At 35.0% G+C, this 18,012-nt stretch overlaps 2 protein-coding genes across 3 annotated transcripts in view; one reads left to right on the forward strand and one right to left on the reverse strand.

Moving 5' to 3' along the window:
- LOC128891206 (uncharacterized) overlaps positions 1 to 18,012 on the reverse strand; it is a 599,859-nt gene that overhangs the window by 519,836 nt on the left and 62,011 nt on the right. The window lies entirely within an intron of this gene.
- Positions 1,588 to 15,840, forward strand: LOC128891228 (fatty-acid amide hydrolase 2-B-like). Of its 2 annotated transcripts, XM_054150598.1 has the most exons (10): positions 1,588 to 1,743; positions 3,198 to 3,502; positions 6,162 to 6,381; positions 8,547 to 8,764; positions 9,745 to 9,856; positions 10,733 to 11,022; positions 12,981 to 13,076; positions 13,498 to 13,665; positions 13,755 to 13,937; positions 15,633 to 15,840. In XM_054150598.1, the coding sequence occupies exons 2-10, from the start codon at positions 3,335 to 3,337 to the stop codon at positions 15,723 to 15,725; spliced, it is 1,548 nt and encodes a 515-aa protein (XP_054006573.1). In that variant the 5' UTR covers positions 1,588 to 1,743; positions 3,198 to 3,334; the 3' UTR covers positions 15,726 to 15,840. The 2 variants fall into 2 exon arrangements, with proteins under 2 accessions (XP_054006573.1, XP_054006574.1); XM_054150599.1 differs by lacking the exon at positions 3,198 to 3,502 and having other exon boundaries at positions 1,596 to 1,743.

An 18,012-nucleotide genomic window follows, 5' to 3' on the forward strand; every position in this document is an offset into this window, starting at 1 on the left:
ACGTGTGAAATGATTACGCAACTGTCGACTATCGAGTCAGATTTAACAATTCTTGAGTAATTCAATAGTTTTACTATTGCGAAGAAAAATATCAACTTTATCAAATAAATTCAGCCCTTTTACCAATTTGTTATTTTTCACGAACATACCCATCGTGGAGACATAGCCATACTTTATGTATAGTGAAAACTGAATTATACTCGTAAATTGTATGATGATTTGGATATTTGGACGCCTAGACAAAACGACAAATAAAAAAGTATAAAAAATTGTTATGATAAAACTGTAGGTCTATAGTAGGTGTTCTTTCATTTACAAATATATTTAGACATTTAGATAATGGTAGAGCGATAACGTGTTTACTGAACAAAAGGTAAAAGATGGTATAATGCAATGGAATAAATCCATGTCCGTTACATGTCGAGAATTGTCTTTACTTCGAATGAACTTGAGGTTAATTACGATCTCAAGACAGTTGCCGATAAACCTTGTAAGTAATAAAATTAAAAAATTAACCAGCTGTTTTATTACAACTTAATTCTTAAATATAACGGTCACGCATACTTTGTCTTTCTTATCGCATACTTTTCACGACACGTTTTAGGTAGACACATTTAAAAAGAAGTCGCGACGGTTAACTGATTAAAATGTTTAATTCACAGTGGACAGGTTCTTTCATTGAAAACAGTGAACTGATAAAAACGAACCGCGATCGTTATCAGCAAAGTTGGATTAATAACAGCATACCAATGAACAATAATCTAGTTGAACGACTTTCACCTATCCGTTTCATTAAAAATTTGTCAGCAATTTTTCTTTTCTGTTTAAGAAAGACGAAAATATACTTGTAAATTGTAAGATGTTTTAAATATTTAGAGGCCTATAAAATAGTATAATTGCGAACAAACAGGAGAATAAAAATAATTATTACGAAAAAACTGTATAGAGTATAAACAAGGTAGTTGTTCTTTTCTTTGTAAATGCTCATTTGTATATTGATAATGATGAAACGATAGTGTATTCACATAACAAAGGAGAAAAGATAGTAAAATGCGATACAGTCAATTGCTAAACATGTTTACGCATTCATATTTTTCGGCGATAATCGCCTTTAACACGAATGAACTTAAACAAGATATTTTAAAACAAATCTCTTGTTTACGCGTTATTTACATCAGGACAGTTACTGAAAAGCTTATTCCTGTAAGTAATACAATTAAAAAATACAACTTCCATTTCATTAAAACTTCATTTTGTACTATAACACATACGCACATTTTCTGATTGACATTTTTCAAGGAAGTCGCGATACTTAACTGGTTAAACGTTAAAATGGATCAACAGTCTCATTTTTTTGTTATGAAGATTAACAGAAATATGGTTAAAAATATCCGGTTTTTATGTATCTACATATGAATTATTTCTATTTGATGTTCAGTATCGCCAGGAAAAAATTCCTAAAAAATTAATATGTTTTCGACTCGAAAGGTTTCCGTCTTAAATTATGTAAATCATATCGCAACGCACGACGCACAGTTTATAAAGTTCGCAATTCTGTAAATAGACGTCATCCACGTCAAATGACGTAACTGAACTATCAGAATCTCCATAATCGATCGCAACGTCTCGATAAGATCAGTTGTAACGATCAAACCGCGAACGTATGGTCGACGAAGTGTTGATTGCTTTAAAAGTTCAAAGAATTTAGTCAATATTGTATAATGTAATAAAGATAAGCATAAGGTAAAATTCAATTTTTTCTTTCGTGTACATACGCATATTTCTGACATAAGAAATACTAAACCAGAGTCATCAAAATTGTATCACTTCAAATATTTCATGTTTTATTTCCTATCTGCTACTAATTTTTGTGCAAAATTGATACTGGAAATTTTAGTTTCATTTTGAGCGGGTTAGATCAGCACTGAGGTGTCAAAATATAAAAGCACGTTGAACTTCTATTTTGATGAAATTGTAACTGACATGTAATTTTTACTCTTACATAAAGACTCAGAATACTATGATACAATTTGTATGACACTTCTTGATTCTCTAGTGACCAAGTAGAGACAGTGTCGTATCTAGCACAATGTACCTAGAAACAGTGTTAATTTTTCATTTAATGCCGGTACCCAACGACGATTATTTGAAATTTGTCAATAGTTCGCCACTAGCGCGTCTTTGAATTTGGTTTTTAGTAGTAGTCGGCAAATGTTGTGGTAGTCACATGCGGTTAAGTTGTAACTATCGTATTGGAAATATCCCGCTGCCAGTGTTATTCTATTTATGTGAGAATCTATTGAAGATTTTTAAACAACTTCTGTGACGCGTTCCTCCTTATTCATTGACGAGTAATTATTGCATTATTTGTTTATTGCTGTAAACATAACCAATAGGCTGTACAATCTTAATTATTTGACGTAGTACTAAGGAACATATACACATGGTGTACCGTAGAACATGTTTCAAGGTATATGTAACTTGTATGCATATATGTATAACGAAAAAATCTAAAGCTCTGAGAAGAAAGCACAACAATTTCTTCATCTTCGTCCGAGAACAATATAGTTCTACTAGTCAATACGATCAATAAAGACAATGCAGATGAAGACTGCGTTTTTCGCTATTAATCATATAAAGAAGATTACAGTACAAATAGTGGATTAGATGCAACTTTGGAAATGTTGAACCCATGAACTCTGTGCACGATTAGACAAAAAGGAATAAAAAGTCTATATGTGTAATTCTTGTAAACAAAAGTCTATTATTAAAATTACGATTTTTGTTTATTTTTTCATTTATATAAATAATCTATTTTTGCATATTTTAATAACAGTTCTTTAATCATCTTGACACACTAAAATCTTCTCATGTGTAGTCTTCTATCGATCAGTGTTATTATTTCAAAAGAAATCATAACTGTTCCAAGGTACTGGATATGATGTCCCTAGGTACTTTAACATGTTGTATCATGGAACGTTTGTAAGCATTTTACTGTATTTATTTTATCCAGCTACCGTACTTGAATTTACTTAAGTAGCAGTGTGAATTGATAGCAAACATTCCGCTGTTCCTAAAAGCTCTTTACATTCATAATGAAGTTTATTTATTTTAACCTTGCAAGCATGTTTTTAAAATGTATTTCCTGGTATAACACTCTCCATATTTTAATTAACACCTAGATCTTAATTTTGTAGAATATACATTGAGGAGGAGCTGATGCTGACCGAAAACATTTTATTACGATTACATACTTTAAACAACAGTAAATATCATCAAGAACACATAAAATTCGACGACTATTTGAGGAATTACATTCTTATTGGCAAGAAAAATGATGTTGATAGACATATGCAACATTAGTGTCCATTTCTTGTACTTTTTCCTCCGTCCTATATTTGCCCTCATTTTCCTTAGGAAACGACCAAAAATTCCACCAATCAAAAATCAATTGCTACTTAATAGTGCAACAACATTAGCCAAAAAGATTAAATCCGGAGAAGTAAGTATACATTTCTGACTAACCATTTCAATTGAACATGCTACTACGCCTCATAATTAATATACAAGAATGAGAATTCTACGTATTTATGATCTTTATAGTGATTTACTCCACAATTTTTATTTCGTCACGTGATAAATCTGTCTGTGGTGAAAGAAAAAGCAACGCATGTATCCACAGCGATAAAACATTGACTTTAATTAGAAGCGTGGAAATCATGTATTCAATTCGTATTATTTCTTGTTGTATGTGTAATAAATATCAAGCAAACGGATGTTTAATTTTTACATTACTATATTATTGGAAAACTTATTCAAACTTTCAATTCATGTTCCGCTTTTTATGAATATTCGCTATTTTAATATGAATTTATTATATATATAATATATATAATATATAATATATATATATAATGTATATAATATATAATGTATATATATAATATATATATAATATATATATAATATATATAATAAATTCATATTAAAATTGCAAGTATAGATATATCAAAAATTAACGGACCCACCCCTTATTTTGAGGCCAGATTCGGAAAGAGCGGGAAACCTAACGTTCAAATATAGTCTCATTTCGGAGGTCACCGTGACTCCTACAGATCATTCTGAGGTCAAAAGAGTTGAAACCGTGGTGTTATGAACAGAATGTGATAGAAATAATAAAGCATAAAAAAAGAAAAAGGAGGTTACAGAGGATACCATTTAATACCATATCATTTAATGTATCATTTAGTGCGTTAACGATACTTCCAATGGGGAAGTAGGCGATTTCGGGCGCTGACGGTCAGAATCAGTAGTTGATGGGTTCGCTCATGACTAGAAGCCTTTACGTGCACGGGGAAATCCGTGGCCGTAATTTGCCGTAGCACCGAGAGTACAAAACTGCTCGGGAGTGGCAAATGTCGTCGTAACAACGGCAGCTAACAACTGACCAGGAGTGGTGACTCCTTACCATAGCATCGAGAGCCCATGCTGCTCGAGAGAGGTAAGAACCGGGCGTGGACGGGGCAACTCGTACCGCGACCGGAAGGCTATCTACGAGATCATAAGCGCCCGAATGCAACGCACCGATTGATCTTGGTAGAGTTATTGTTAAATGGGTTTACTAATTGCCGCGATTAGTCGGCGAACTGTTCGCGTGTAGAAAGGGATCGTTAGGGAAGGAATATCAAACGACACTGTCAAAGTACAGGCCGCGCCCGTTTGACGGCGAGTGCCGAGCGATCATCGGCGAGCGGGCTTTGTGTCTGGACGCGGAGCCGCGAGTCGGGCGCGAAAAGAACGCCAAAGGCACGTGTCGAATCTTGAAGGTTCGATGGAGTTTGGTAGAAGACTCAGGAGGGGATGAATATTATAAAGCGGTGACGACGGAGAGTGAGCTTTAGGATGTTAGCCATCAGACGAGATCGCTAGAAGTAATCGTAAAACCGTCGCAGAACATATGGCATTTTTTCGTACAAATATGTGATCATAAGGGATGACTCGGGTAAAGGTTGTAGAGATTAAAAGGGACCATAAGGTGATTTGAGCTTTACCTCGGGGTCAATTTTAGGGGTCATTCTAAGGTCAATTCGATTTTTTCGAGCGGATACGCCTATTCACAACACTAGATTCGGAAATAGGTGGGAACTTGACGTTCGGATAGTTTGACATTTCATGGGTAGGTACTCTTAATTTTATCTAAGGATAAAGAACAAAGATGTGAGAATCTGACACCTCTGGGATGTTTGATTGACGTGAATCTTCTTGTCACTCACAATTCGAGGTTCTTGCTTAGTGCAAGTACCTACCCCTAAAATGTTAAGCTATACGAATGTCAAGTTTCCACTTCTTTCCGAATCTGGTGTCGTGAATAGGCGTATCCGTTCGAAAAAATCGAATTGATCTTAGAATGACCCCTAAAATTTACCCCGAGGTAAAGCTCAAATCACCTTATGGTCCCTTTTAATCTCTATAACCTTTACCCGAGTCATCCCTTATGACCACATATTTGTTCGAAAAATTCCATGGTTTCAACTCCTTTGACCTCAAAATGATCTCTAGGGGTCACGGTGACCTCCGAAATGAGACTATATTTGAACGTCAGGTTTCCCGCTCTTTCCGAATCTGGCCTCAAAAATAAGGGTTTCTACTTGAAAAATGAAAGTCGCCCTTCTAGTGACCTTCAAGGTTATAGACAAGGACCAATTTCAAATTACAAGAAAACAAATTTGTTTTAACCTCAACGTTGGTGTCGAGTCATTTTTCCCAATAATGCATAGATTCTAAGATATGGGATGGTCCGATACTTTTTGTAAACCCTGTATATAATTAACAAACAGTGAACGTTTTTCAGTACCTAATGAGGTACTAAGCAATGCAAAGATATTTAGTTATGTAATATAATAAGGAAATAACTTGTTCAAAAGTACAAAGATTTAATTTATAATAATAAAAACCCAATATCTGAAACGTTATAAAAGTAACTCAACGTCCAATAAGAATAATAGTCACTATTCATATAAGAATTAAACAAACACATTGGCACTTTTAAAATAGTGTACTTGTGATGCTATAAGTATACCAGTAGATTCTTCGGATGGAGAAAAATGTTTTACTTACCTTACAGTAATTTACATGTTTTAACATAATTGCTCCACTTACAGCTTTCTAGCCAGACGATAGTGGAAGCATACATTGAGCGAATTAAAGAAGTGAATCCATTTATAAACGCGGTAGTAGATGATCGATTCGTAGAAGCAGTGAACGACGCGAAAATATGCGACGCAAAGCTGAAATCAGGCGAAGTTACCGCCATTATGCTGGAAAATGAAAAACCGCTTTTTGGAATACCATTTACCGTCAAGGAATCCTGTTCCGTTGCAGGTAAGAAGCTTCCACTAGAATCTATTTAAAGCAAACCTGAGTATAACTTGCATGGCATTATTTTTTATTTATGATACCGCAAGATGCATACTTAAATGTATGTATATGAGTGCATACCTTACTTTCGATAAACATAATAAACGAGTCTCCTTACTTAGTAACTACTCACACTTTTGTTACATAACGCGATTGTAATAAGACTCCTTGTATATCGTATTTAGTATTCTCTAGGAGACAGGAGGTAAACAAGACAAAGAGTTCTAAAAATATACCGAGAACGGAAAAAGAAGCTTCATAACAAATATACATTATACATTCATTAGAAATGAAAAAGTGAACAAATCTATTAAGAAAAATGTTTCATGGTAAATGCATAATAAAATACCTAAAAATGAAAGAACTAATTTAATCAATTTCTTCTTTGTTAGAAGAGAGAAGAAAAATTTACTCAACTGTTTTACGAAACATTTAATTCTTTTTATGATATTTTCACAAATATTTTACAATTTCTATAAATTATTAATTACATAAAGGGACTACCAAAAATGCTTCGACACCATTTTCTAGGTATTTCCGTTAGTGCAATTAAAAAATGTTTTTAACAAATGTTCACCAGTATTCAGTGAGCTACATGGTCTCATATTATTAAATCTGAAAAAATGCTTACTTCGAATGAAAAGTATGTGACGAACCGCGCGTGGGCAGTCGGGAAAGCCGCCAAGTGCACGTGTCCGCTACCTTCGTCCTTCCGGCTGCTCTAGAGAAGAGCGAAACTCAGGGGAGGTCGAAAGGAAGGAAATAACTTTGATCCGCGTACGTTTAATTGAACTTTTATTCACTCGAAAGCTACGAGGGGAATTCCGCGGAACACACACCGTCGAGGAGAAGGGTGTGGCGACTAATAGTCTATGCGCCGAAGAGGATACGCGGCACGAAAAGCCGGCGCGACTTACTCTATGAGGGCATCGCAAACAGATAGTCCGCCCTAGAATGAAAATCAACCGAAAAAGAAGATAACGCCGGTAATTAACGGTCTTGCGTTTCGAAGGGACCCTTTCCTTTGAAACGCGGCGCGTCCTCAAACCGCGCAAGGTCACGCGGGAGATTCGCGAAACGGACGGAGGGAACTCCAAAGGGTTTCGCCTCCGGTGGTGATCCTGTCGCGGACGAAAAGGGTGCTCCGAAGCACGCTCGCGGACACACACGCTACAAAAGGGAACCCAGCCAGTGGGCCCTACTTGAATTTCGCAGGTCTCTAGATCCCAGATCTCTCTGAGGTCCTCTCTTGAGGATGGCGTGGAAGCGCACCCACACACACCCGCACGATAGCAATAAAAAAAAGGAACTCATGGCTCTAACAATCTGGGCTGCTCGCTCGTCGCACGTACTCCGTTTTGCCCCGCGGTTAACTGTTAATTCATTTTTCCAAAATCGATCGCGCATCGATCGGCGCTCTTCTCGCCGCCGCGGCAACTCGCGGCTCTCTCCACCCAGGGGCTGTAGGGGTTCCTTACGGTGTGCCACCACCATGGCATCTCCAGTTGTTCTGGAAATGTTGTCAACGGCTGTTTCTCCCATGGCAGCTGCGGGGCGATGGCAGGGCGGACCATCCTTGGAGGGTGACGAGTCCTCCTGGTGGCGGCCACACCGGGGTCCTTTTTTTTTATTACCGAGGTGGTGGAAAATCTTCAAGAAGACACCATCCAGATGTGGGAGGGGGTAGTGTGGGATTCCAGTATACTCACTAAAAACCACCACCTTGGCCCCTCGGGGCGGGACTCTACCGGAGGTAACATTTCGTCCAGGTAATACTTTGCTTGGGGTTCTGGGGTGGAGGACACCGCGACCGGCGACCTGCCACGCTCGCGCGAAGACGCGGCTCTATCCGCGAAGGGTGAAGTGGCGCGACCGGGAAAGTTCCATTATCCCGCGAACATACATACCTCCACTCTCGCGGACCACCTCTGGACTGGGGTGTCCGGCGAGGAGGGAATGAGGCCTTTCTGGGGCCAGGGCGCTTTCGTGACGGGCAGAAAAAGTCTGCCCAGTCACAAGTAAAGGTCTTGACATTTTTAAATGGCACCATATATTTTAGACATCATAGGCTCGCTGCTGACATTGAGACTGGCATAATTATGTACGATTCAAATTATTCTTTAAATCAGGACTGAGTCTAACGGGAGGCTACCGTAAGAAAAAAGGAATGAAGGCTCTTAAAGATGGAGCATTAGTACAAATGCTTAAGAGAGCAGGTGCTATACCTCTATGCGTTACCAATACCTCGGTGTTATGTTTAACACTGCATTCCGACAATCCCATTTATGGTTTGTCAAGGAATCCATATGATACAAGGAGAACTGCAGGGGGATCATCGGGGGGAGAGGTAAGACGTCCTATGATTTAACCCTTTGCACTCGAGATTTTTTTCGCTTGTGCGAACCAGAAACTCCAGACGATTTCGGCCAAATTCGGCAAACACTTTAAAAGTACTTTAAAAACATTTATAAACAAACAAACGTATACAAATAATAAAATTCCACCAGTTTATTCATTTATATGTCGAAACTAACAAACTTCGATAAATATTACACTCTGTACTTAGTTTTGGTGTGATATTTTGGAAAACGATATCCAAGATGCATCCTAGGTTTGTCAGGACACGTATGTCAGTTGTTACGCATCACAGTAATACGAAATTTCCCGGTTACCTCCAGGCGTGTTACAGTCAGAACAAATCTTGCAGTTCCTTTTTGGCTCTTTTAGTATTACGTGAAGCTTCTGGTTTAGTCGGATTTCATCGGAATGCGACGTAGACACTTGCACTCGTTGCTGGCGATATAATCCTCTCAATTGTTCGACAAGTGTTTTCAGAAATCGCAGATGGTTCAATGGCTTTCCCTTTTTTTTTTGGTCTTTTCTAGTTTATACAAAATGTATGAATTGATCAGAGAAATTTCCATGCCCCCCAAAAAAGCATACGCCACCATTTAAGACTTCAAATCACTCGGGCGCCGCAGCAGCGCCGCTCGAGTTGACAGTTCAAATCGGCCGGGCTCGTATCGACACCACTCGAGTGCAAAGGGTTAAATTTTAAATACGTTTACACTATTGCCTAAAAGAATCTATGTATATCAAAGTAATCCGTAACTCACAGTAGAATTAAATTACAATTTCTTTCATATTTTTCAAAACTATGAAATAAATGTTTCTGCAATTTTTCATTAAAATGTTGTAGACATTGTTTACTGACCTAATATTAGTAAATAAATACGAAACAAAATTAACGGACCCTTTTATATTTTCGCTATTGGAGACAGAGTCTGAAGACTAGAGAGCAATGATCTACTTTATTAATTATTGCAGGGTGCATTGCTTGGTGCAGGGGCATCCATACTTGGAATCGGTTCGGATTTGATGGGATCTATAAGAATACCAAGTCTTTACAATGGTGTTTTCGGCCATAAACCTACTCCAGGTACGTCGACAAATTTCGGCGAGTTGTAATTCTATTTTACCAAATACTTCGAAAGTTGATCTATGGATGAAATTTGCAAGACGAAAATAATAAAATTAATTAAAAATTAAAAATGAAATTATTTTCGTTTTGTGAAAATCAGTAAAGGAACTCAAGTAAAATCATGCTGACAGATCTATCTTTCCTGATCGAAACAAGGTGAAATTAAATTGTAATGATAATTTTCTTGAAAAATGATAAACACTGCAAAGTTTGTGCGCTTGAATATCTTAAACAATCACAAAATCACAGAAAAGATGACTTTAGCTTTCGTTGATGGACTACTGTTTTTTTCTGTGTTAAGATATAGATTTTTTTTTATATTCTTGATGGTTAAGGTCTCCCAAATATTTCTACCAAATTGTATTTTACAATATTTCATAATTGCTAACCGTTTCACTTGGCTAATTGAACGTGAAACATTAAACGCATGCTTCTCTAAACCATATTTTTTAAGTATGTTAACGCGATATCCTAAAAATTCGCATTTTGGGTACAGTTACAATTGTGCATAGATATGAAATATACTTCTAACCGTGATGTAAGCTATGATAGTTTTGATATCGCAAAAATAACTATTATGTTCAGGCCACTAAAGTCACAAACTTCTTGAAAAATTCAAAAATTTAAGTTTAAAATGATTTTTTTTTCATCGTGGAGCGTTTGTGCGTATGCTTTGTCCGTCAAGGAAAGTGAGCTCCCCATAGTGGGGCCGAGGTATACATAAGGCGCATTTTCCCCACGAAAAAGAGGCGTTGATTCTTGATAAAAATCATTGTTTAACAGTTTTATTTTAGTAATATGTTTATTTTTTCTTCATTGAGTGTTTGTTCACAGGAATTATTCCTAACAAGGGACACATGCCGGACTACTCACAAATCTCGATGTTTGTGCAAGGTCCTCTGGCAAGATATGCAGAAGATCTTATTTTGGCTGTGAAAGTGATGTCTGTCGATTGCGACATACCATTACATTTGGACAAGCCGTTGGACGTGAAAAATCTTCGAATATTTTACGTAGAAAATATCGAAAGCTTTTGCGGCATAAGGTCGACCACATCGGATGTACGACAATCAATTAGAAAAGCGTTACGTTACCTATCAGGAAACGGTGCACGCGTCGAACACGTAATAATTAAATTGACTAAAAATTAATTGTATGATCTTCATTTTTAAAGGATCAGAGTATTCGATACGATTTTAAACCTTAAAAAAGTATTGCTTTCTTTTAATGAGTTATTATCATTTTCAATGACAAAGTAAACTTATGATTGAATGTAGCACCTCGAGCATTTATTATTGTATTGTATTTTTTCGATTTCAATGATATTACATAGATAAAAATATCTACGTCAGGCCATAAAAACAAGTTTTCTGAGGAGAAAGTGGATTGAATCATATCAATCGGACTCATAGTTTTCTCAGAAATCTGTCAACAAGATTATCAAGTGCCGTTTTGAGATGAACGTACAAGGGGTGTAGAAAGTATTCGTACACCGATCAATTTAAAAATAGAAAACTGTGTAAAATTGTAATTTATTAACTTATTTTTTATAAACAATGACACTCTACATATTCTCGAAAATCTCTAGAATAGATAGATTGAAAAAAAATAGCTATTTATATAAGTTGCAAAATTAACAAGAAAAAAACAATTAATCGATAGAAATGTTGAAGCAATAAGTATTCGTACAATTGTTTAAGTTATAAACTTCATTAAAAAAAAAAAGAAATTTACATTAATTTGCAAGTATATAATACTTCCTCCGTGGGATTTCCTTTTGATTTTATAATTATTGTAACTTTTCTAAGCATTAAATCAACTAGAATATTAGATATTCGAAGTGGGATCTTTTTCCATTCCTCTATTAGAACCTTTTTTAAAAGTACATTTCTGAAAATTTGATGTTTTCTAATTCGAACGGAGCAATAAACTAATGTGTTTACGTTACAAACTCTACTGTAAATGGTTCGTCATAAGAATCGTACAAGTACTTATTGCTTCTATACTTTACTCACTTTTCGCATTTTTTTGTTAATTTCACAGATTATATTAACTAGTAAATGTTGTTTGGACTATATCTATCTTAGAGACTTCCGAGAATATGTAAAATATCATTGATTATAAAAAGAGAAGTTAAGAAACTACAATTTCACACAAAAGTTTTTTGGGATATTGATCGGTGTACAAATACATTCTACACAGTTTTATGGGATATTGATTGGTGTACGAATACATTCTACACCCACTGTACATAACATTTTGGATTTAAAATAATATTTTCAGGAATTAAAATAGTATTAGGTTGTCCCAGAGGTTTCTTCCGTGACTTGCATTCAATTATTTTGTGTGGCAGTATTTATATAAATAATAACCTAATGTCTTAGATGTTAATGTTATACCAGTAATAGAGCAAAATGAATCGTAGGCAATTCGATTATGTAACATTAGACATTGAATATTGTGTATGTATTATTCATGAATGACATGGGAGAAACTTTTAGAACAACCTAATATTTAATTCTACATTCCATACAGGGTGGTTATCGTAACGGTCTGCAAAATCATTCAGGCATTTCCGACAATTTTACGAAAAAAATGTTTAGAACCAAAGATAATTAGTATTCAGTTGGCTACAATTTTTAATGTGAATAATTTTCAAACAAACGTTTTTTTCATAAAAAGCCAAAGTCACCTTGACCTTTTTAATAGCGCTGTGTAATTTTAACTTCATAACGTTGTAAGTGATTAAAAGATGGTTTCAACGATCTAGTACGCTACGACCATAAAGTGTCCTTCGATTGAGAAATACACGGTGAATTGTAATTATCTTATTCGTAAACAAGAGGAGCATAAACTTGAAATAAATATCATATGTTTTCCTCATTGCGGCTGAAAATTTTCAAAAGGATATATGTATAATAAATGCTCAAGGGTTGCTCGACGTATGATACTTTTACTTATTGACCATTATTATTTCATCAAACGTTCATTACAAAGGACAACCCTGATTCTTGTTATTCTTTGACGATGAGATACAGTTTTATAATGTTGCATGTTTAGATTAGGATTCTCCATATTTCAGATATCCCAGGACTGGGTACGCAATTCGGCCACATTCTTATGGTCCTCATTCCAGGACAGGGAATTGTTGAAATCGCTTAGAGACATTAACTACGAGGTAATACTCACGTTGCAGTGTTCTTCTTATTGTTAGTGTATATAATACACCTGCATTTGCGAAAGCAGTACTGCATGCGTATATATAGCGTATTTCAAAACATGTGGGACCTTTATTAAGGATTGAGTTGAAATTTACGTTAAACAGTGAGTGTACATCAGTGTTTATTTATCCTATGTAAGTTCAAACATGTGTGGCGGTTCGAATAGCTGATCAGGGTTCAAACAGCGCGCGCTGGAAGTCACACCTGTAAATTTCATTTGCTTATGTCTCAATAAGGAAGTTTGCAAAATGGTAAAGAAATTTTTGATCTGTATTGGTATGTAGGCTTGATTCTCAAGACAGTTTCCACATACTTTAAAACGCGTTGTAAAATAAATTTGTATATAATATCTATAACTATCTATAATTTCCCTTACAGGAACCAAGGAACGCGATATTCAACTACATAAAATCGATGTTTGGTTGCGGAAGTGAATCATACCTGGTCAGTGTTTCTCAAATGATAATAGCGCATCGTGGATTTCTTCCCCTTTCGAAAAATGCCCAGTACAACGTAATGAAGGAAAAGATGCGTCAGAATATTAACGTACGAGAGTATATTTCCATCCAATCAATGCAAATCATACTTGTGTATTATGTTTAGCAAACTTTTGTGACTTATAAATGTGCTTACAGAATCAACTGGGCAGCGACGGTGTATTCATATACCCCACATTTCCTCAACCAGCACCTTACCACACAGCAATGAATTTTGTAACAGATGCTATAAATTATGCCACGTTTGTTAATGTGATGGATATGCCATCAACACACGTTCCAATGGGATTGAATAACAAGGGATTGCCAATTGGGTTTCAGGTAATCATTAGTTGGAGGAACGTTTCTTCGACTATTTGTGACTTATCAGTCGAGATTATGTCTCCAATTATCGCATTGAATATAGTGGTTGAAATAAATGAACAAGAGAGCACAGCACTATAACATTTTTAAAAACTGATTTCTTTCATTTCTTGAAATTTACGTATTTCAAATTTCCAGAAAGAAATCTGTAAAATTGCTAGAATTACAGCTTTGAGTGTGCAGCAGTGGTAAGCGCTCGACTGAAGGCTACTGAAACTTTACTAACTGCAAAACATTATGCAATTTTTTATAAAAATCAATGTTTTTTGAATTCCCCGAAAGGCACATATTTTAAGAATATTGTGGTACATTTTGATAAAGAAATCTCTAGAATTGATACAGTTACAGCCTCAAGTGTAAAGCAGTGTTAACTATTTGTTCGAAAACTACTGAAACTTTATGTACAGTGGGTGTAGAATGTATTCGTACACCGATCAATTTCCCATAAAACTGTGTAGAATGTATTTGTACACCGATCAATATCCCAAAAAACTTTTGTGTGAAATTGTAGTTTCTTAACTTCTCTTTTTATAATCAATGATATTTTACATATTCTCGGAAGTCTCTAAGATAGATATAGTCCAAACAACATTTACTAGTTAATATAATCTGTGAAATTAACAAAAAAATGCGAAAAGTGAGTAAAGTATAGAAGCAATAAGTACTTGTACGATTCTTATGACGAACCATTTACAGTAGAGTTTGTAACGTAAACACATTAGTTTATTGCTCCGTTCGAATTAGAAAACATCAAATTTTCAGAAATGTACTTTTAAAAAAGGTTCTAATAGAGGAATGGAAAAAGATCCCACTTCGAATATCTAATATTCTAGTTGATTTAATGCTTAGAAAAGTTACAATAATTATAAAATCAAGAGGAAATCCCACGGAGGAAGTATTATATACTTGCAAATTAATGTAAATTTCTTTTTTTTTTTAATGAAGTTTATAACTTAAACAATTGTACGAATACTTATTGCTTCAACATTTCTATCGATTAATTGTTTTTTTCTTGTTAATTTCGCAACTTATACAAATAGCTATTTTTTTTTAATCTATCTATTCTAGTGTACGAATACTTTCTACACCCACTGTACGTTCATCTCAAAACGGCACTTGATAATCTTGTTCACAGATTTCTGAGAAAACTATGAGTCCGATCGATATGATTCAAGCCACTTTCTCCTCAGAAAACTTGTTTTTATGGCCTGACGTAGATATTTTTTTTTCTTAATTGTTTTTTTTTCTTTTCAATTAAAATGTTACATTTTTCTGTAAAATTCGACGATTTTTTATTTTTGTGAAATATTAAGAAATCGTACGTGAGCCATAGATATCTAGTTTATGAAAATTCTTGGTTTCTTGATCTCAAATATACCCCGTGATCATAAAGCTGTCAACTAGTCATCAGTGAGACATTATGATACTGGTTTTGGTTTGTTTATAAATTCAATAAAACATACTGAAAATTTGGATAGAATCTTTTGTTAGAGTCAATATAGTGGTATCTTCGCTTGAAGTAATTGTGGAAAAATACAACCAAAGTTAGACAAAATTTATTTCAAATAGTAGGCTGCGGATAAATTTAATCGGACCGTGGTTTATTTGCTAAGTTTGTTTGATCGAATAAACTCTGGCAAATTTGTGTTTCAGGTAATGGCTGGAAGGAATCAAGATCGTCTTTGCTTAGGAGTCGCTAGGGAGTTGGAAAAGGCCTTCGGTGGTTGGGTACGTCCTACCAGTTGAATTTATGTTTCATCGATATACAATGAAACGTATTACTACTATTGCACCACTGTTGATTCCGAGTCCAATACAACTGTGGAAACAACTTCAAATACATCAAACTTTATAGTTCTTAGATTCATTTTTCATTTTTCTATTGCCGACGACAGGAAACATTAACAACATTGCATATAGTTAATATATATACTACATACCTACATGAAAATACTATCTGAGTAGGTTTGGGATAGTATTTGGTGGAGGTGGCGACATTGAATAATGTTAATGTACATGGTGTCTAAAGTATATATAATGATAGCAATAATTTAAGGGTGTATGTCTTGTCACTCGAACAGAAAGTTAAACCAAAGTTGGTAATTTTGAATGTAAGTAATTTTTAATTTTGCGCGGACTACAAAAAGGTTATTTAACATAATTTAATATAAAGGAAATAGAAATTATGTCATAATTTTTAGTGCAGTTTAAATATTTTTTCGAAGTCAATTATATTTTTTTTCTAAAAATTATTTTATTGACTCGATAAAAGCTAAGAGAATTAAAGTGGGAACTCGTTATTACGAGAGAATACGGTTACTAACCGTATTCTCCAGACACGGCTTGAAATGACTATTATTTATTATGATTGTTACAAAATAGATTAAAGGGTAAAGAACTTGCAAAATTAGAAGCTCTGATAAGGTACATTACCATAATTTATCTTGTAATAATAAACCCACCAGTTTTTATAATAATGAAATGTGAATGCTACCAGAGTTATGGGAATAGATCTTAAATATAGATATTAAATCGTATTAAAATTGAATGCATTTTACTACTTAGTATTTTTATAACGCATAACAAGTACACATTCTCGTTATTAGACAAAATATCGATATTTTCTCGTGACGGGTGTACTCGCCGGAAACGGTAAACTGGTTAATGCTCATCGAGATATAGGAAGTTCAATAGGTGTTTGCGTAATTAACAATGCAGAACAGAGTTCACCAGAGGGCATGCAATTCGCGAACAGGGCGTCGTAGTGTTCTTGATATCCGGTTGGTCAGGAAGGTACCAGCAAATACCAGGAAGGAGAGTCTGTCGGAGAACGCTTCCATTCCCAAACAGAGAAGATCATCCTATTGTTATTCCGAAACGTGGCATGAACGGCTGGTGCTCTCAGAACGGATCTATTTGCGGAACGCTATAATGGATCCTAGAAGCTCCTATTTCCCTGGTTTGTCCCCTATTCTTTAAACGGGATAAGGAGCTAGTAATTGGATATACAAGACGACGTTCCAGCTAGTGGCTCCAGGTAACGATCGCACTTAAGTGACAGTAATTTCTCTAACCGTATCAGCATCCGTTTGACTACAATCGTGTAACATCCAATCCTGCTTTTCAGTTTGCTGTATTGAATTTTTTCCACTTTAATCCCTCCTTAGAAAACAGACGAACTCTTCCTTCCCTCGCCATCCCCAACAGTCATTCCATACGAAATTAGACACTTCTCGGCGTAAGATCTCGGAATTTTGCGAAATTTAGATATTTTGTAGCCTTTAACGATATTTAAATGTATGTTAGACGATATTTTTTTTATTAAATTATAACTATTGAACTTGAAAAGGAATGAAAATAAGATTATGGAAGGTAACAGTGATAATGTAGACATAGCGAATGAAGATTATTTTAGTTAAATAAAAAAGAATGTGTTTAACAATTTTATTCGTCATTGTTTTCAGCTCGTCGCTTCCGAAAAGGTTGCATTGTATTTAATATACTCTATTTAATAATTTCATCAAATTCATCAAGACCTGATGACCTGTATATAATATATGTTGTTAAAATTTTGATCTGAAAGCGATGAGTTTTTGTTTCCGAAAAACCCTGTAAAACCTATTCCTTTCCCAAAAAATAAAGTGTACAGTTTGTTAATAAATGAACCTTTTCCTTCTATCCTTAGAACCCGTTTCCGTTTATTCCTGCGATCTTACATCCCTACACTAGTAATTATTTCATGATTTTAGTGCAGTTTTAATGTTTTTCGAAGTCGGTTATATTTTGTTTTTCAAAAATAATTTTTTCGTTGATGTCATTGAACGGGTAGAGGTTCATTCTTCTCGTCTATTTGTACTAAATTACATCTCTGATGAATTTCAACAATTCAAAAAATTACATTTCTTTCATTTCATTTATACCTATTCTTTATATTATAGCTAACTTATGAGCCAACGTCATGTCTATTTAATTTTATAACTGATTTTCGTAACTGATCAAAATGTTATAATTAAACTTTGATCAAGTAATACAA

This window comes from Hylaeus anthracinus, unplaced genomic scaffold (genome assembly GCF_026225885.1).
Source record: "Hylaeus anthracinus isolate JK02 unplaced genomic scaffold, UHH_iyHylAnth1.0_haploid 12001, whole genome shotgun sequence".
NCBI classification, from domain to species: Eukaryota; Metazoa; Arthropoda; class Insecta; order Hymenoptera; family Colletidae; genus Hylaeus; species Hylaeus anthracinus.

Bases quoted from the DNA above. Each gene is read 5' to 3' on its own strand.
- LOC128891228 (XM_054150598.1), top strand. From the start codon at position 3,335: ATGATGTTGATAGACATATGCAACATTAGTGTCCATTTCTTGTACTTT. The intron at 8,765-9,744 runs GTAAGACGTCCT...TAATTATTGCAG, and splicing joins GGGGATCATCGGGGGGAGAG to GGTGCATTGCTTGGTGCAGG. The intron at 13,077-13,497 runs GTAATACTCACG...TTTCCCTTACAG, and splicing joins TTAGAGACATTAACTACGAG to GAACCAAGGAACGCGATATT.